The 3,180-nt window shown below is 42.6% G+C and overlaps 1 protein-coding gene across 1 annotated transcript in view; it reads left to right on the top strand.

Annotated features, from left to right (window-relative positions):
* Positions 1-2,666: 2,666 nt before the first annotated feature.
* LOC112079095 (meteorin-like protein) overlaps positions 2,667-3,180 on the top strand; it is a 12,149-nt gene continuing 11,635 nt past the window's right edge. Inside the window, exon 1 of the mRNA XM_024145137.2 lies at positions 2,667-2,675. Coding sequence (XP_024000905.2) covers positions 2,667-2,675 — 9 coding nt within the window. The remainder of the gene's footprint in view (positions 2,676-3,180) is intronic.

Raw genomic sequence — 3,180 nt, 5'->3', positions numbered from 1 at the left:
CACACTGACACCTGCCTCCACAGACACCTGCCTCCACAGCCACACTGACACCTGCCTCCACATGACACCTGTCTCCACAGCCACACTGACACCTGCCTCACAGCCACACTGACACCTGTCTCCCCAGCCACCGACACCTGGCTCCACAGCCACACTGACCCTGTCTCCACAGCCACACTGACACCGTCTCCACAGCCACACTGACACCTGTCTCCACAGCCACACTACACCTGCCTCCACAGCCACATGACACCTGCCTCCACAGCCACACTGACACCTGTCTCCACAGCCACACTGACACCTGTCTCCACAGCCACACTGACCCGTCTCCACAGCCACACTGACACCTGTCTCCACAGCCACACTGGACACCTGTCTCCACAGCCACACTGACACCTGCCTCCAACAGCCACACTACCTGCGCCACAGCCACACCTGAACCTGTCTCCACAGCCACACTGACACCTGCCTCCACAAGCCACACTGACACCTGCTCCACAGCCACACTGACACCTGTCGCTGTGGAGGCAGGTGTCAGTGTGGCTGTGGAGGCAGGTGTCAGTGTGGCTGTGGAGACAGGTGTCATTGTGGCTGTGGAGGCAGGTGTCAGTGTGGCTGTGGAGGCAGGTGTCAGTGTTGCTGTGGAGGCAGGTGTCAGTGTTGTGGGGTTGACTCCCAGACAGCGTGTCCCAACACGCATCATGGTTACATTACAACAGCCAGGGTCTAGTCAGTATGCCCTGACAACATGCTGCAACAATGTAGCAAGACCAATACAAACACTGTATTAATATAGAGGACACACACACACAAACACACACATACACACACACACACACAAACACACACAACCACACACACACACACACACACACACACACACAACCACATGTCCAAAGAAATCAGAGATTAAAAGTACCTGTCTCAAATAGCTCTAGTTTCCTGTCTAACCGGTTTCAGATTAAAAAAAATATATGATCGTGTGTGTGTGTGTGTGTGTGTGTGTGTGTGTGTGTGTGTGTGTGTGTGTGTGTGTGTGTGCGCGCGTGTGCGTGCGTGCGTGTGTGGTTCAGTGGAAAAACACACGTATATCTTGTTTCAAAAGAAAAACTTCCCAGAGGACTATATTTATGACAGCCCATCACATGTAACAGAACAATATGGTCGTACCCACATATGTCATCATAACGAATGACTGACAACAAATAATAAAGTGGAATTGGAAAGATGAGGGGCACTTTTGGAAAGGAAAAGTTTGAGATAATGGGCCACAGATTACTCAGTCAATTTACCCAACCGGTGGGTTATTTCGACTGTATACTTTGTAATGTATCATTTATCAATTCCTAGTAAGTAGATACTAGCCTCTATTCTACTGGCTTTTACGGGAAGAAAACAAACATTCGAAGACATTTCAACAGGCGACCAGAACCGATGGGGACGTTATGTCGTTGGAGTTACGCGGGTGGATTTGGTTGTTTTAGTTGAGAAGAAGGAAAGTGTTGCGCTCGGAGCAACAGCGGTGGGATTAAACATGCTGACACCGATTTTAGCATACTTGTTATCGGTTCTCTTGCTGTTCGGATAGCGTTCTCTCAATACTCCAGCGACCAGTTAGTTGGAAGGGCAGGTGAGAGTTCTTCTTTATAATTTCATTATTTCATGAACGGCTTGTTCATAATGGCCGAATTGAAAGGAGCTGTGCAGACGAACTATTTGTAGGCTACCGTTTAGATTTGAATGCTTCGTTTTGTGGAACTTAAAGTTACAGGACGGTGAATGCGTCCGTGTTTTTATCCAAGGCCGACTGGTGAAGAGATTGTTATAATGTAATAAACTAAATGGAGAAGGGTTATCCATTCTCTCCTGAGAGGTGAATTAAACAAATGTTCCCTCTACTGAGTGATCACCTTGAGTCAGGTCTGTGGAATGCTACTTCTGTCACGGACTCCAAGCGGAGATTTATTCTCTTTATTTCATGTTCACAACAGATTAGTGATTTTGAGAGTATTACTTTAAAACAAAATTAATTATATTTTAAAGCATTCATATTCAACTGAAAGTACCTTTTTTTTCAACCCGAAGCGTTCTAATAGGACACTTTTAGGATCACGTTTAAGGAATGTATATACATTGTTTCATGAATAAACACAGTGATAGCTAGCTAGCTAGCTCATCGCTACAGTAAAAGTACAGTTGAGTCGCTCCTCACGACGTCTATAACAGGCTACCTTGTATACATTTCTAAATCTCAACTGAGCACACAAGGCAATTTTCCCTTTCGGTTTTTACTTCCTCCACTTGTTATAAATTCTATCTACTACTCTTCTAGAAGAAAACACAAGGCTTAAATAGCGACATAGTAAGAGGCTTTAGTACTTGACTTGGGCACCTCGTGAAGTTTGACACTTTGTTAATGCCTCTAATATTTTACTTATTTTTATTAAACCTTTATAACTAGGCAAATCAGTTAAGAACAAATTCTTATTACAATGACGGCTCCCAGAAGGAAAAGGTCTCCTGCGGGGGCTGGGATTAAAAATAAAAATAAATAAGAAACAAACGAATAACGAACAATCAACACATCACGACAAGCAGACACTCAACAGATCAATAAGAAGAGACTAAGAATACAACATGCGCAGCAACACATGACACACAGAATTATGCTCAATGTAGGTATTAAATTATGCTGGGTCGTCATTGACAGTAAACATTTCTTATAAGATTGCTAGTAACTAATATAAATAAATCAATATAATACTGATGCTATAGAGGTAAAACATTGTCATCATAAATATCTATTACAGACATCTAGAGGGTTAAATCATCTATTACAGACAATCTAGAGGGTTAAATCATCTATTACAGACAATCTAGAGGGTTAAATCATCTATTACAGACAATCTAGAGGGTTAAATCATCTATTACAGACATCTAGTGGGTTAAATCATCTATTACAGACAATCTAGTGGGTTAAATCATCTATTACAGACAATCTAGAGGGTTAAATCATCTATTACAGACAATCTAGTGGGTAAAATCATCTATTACAGACAATCTAGTGGGTTAACTCATCTATTACAGACAATCTAGTGGTTAAATCATCTATTACAGACAATCTAGAGGGTTAAATCATCTATTACAGACAATCTAGGGGTTAAATCATCTATTTTTACG

The sequence above is a fragment of the Salvelinus sp. IW2-2015 genome, unplaced genomic scaffold (genome assembly GCF_002910315.2).
Source record: "Salvelinus sp. IW2-2015 unplaced genomic scaffold, ASM291031v2 Un_scaffold6896, whole genome shotgun sequence".
In the NCBI taxonomy this organism is placed as follows: Eukaryota; Metazoa; Chordata; class Actinopteri; order Salmoniformes; family Salmonidae; genus Salvelinus; species Salvelinus sp. IW2-2015.
Note: the sequence above shows the minus strand (reverse complement) of the source record. Positions and strands in the feature narration are given on the sequence as shown.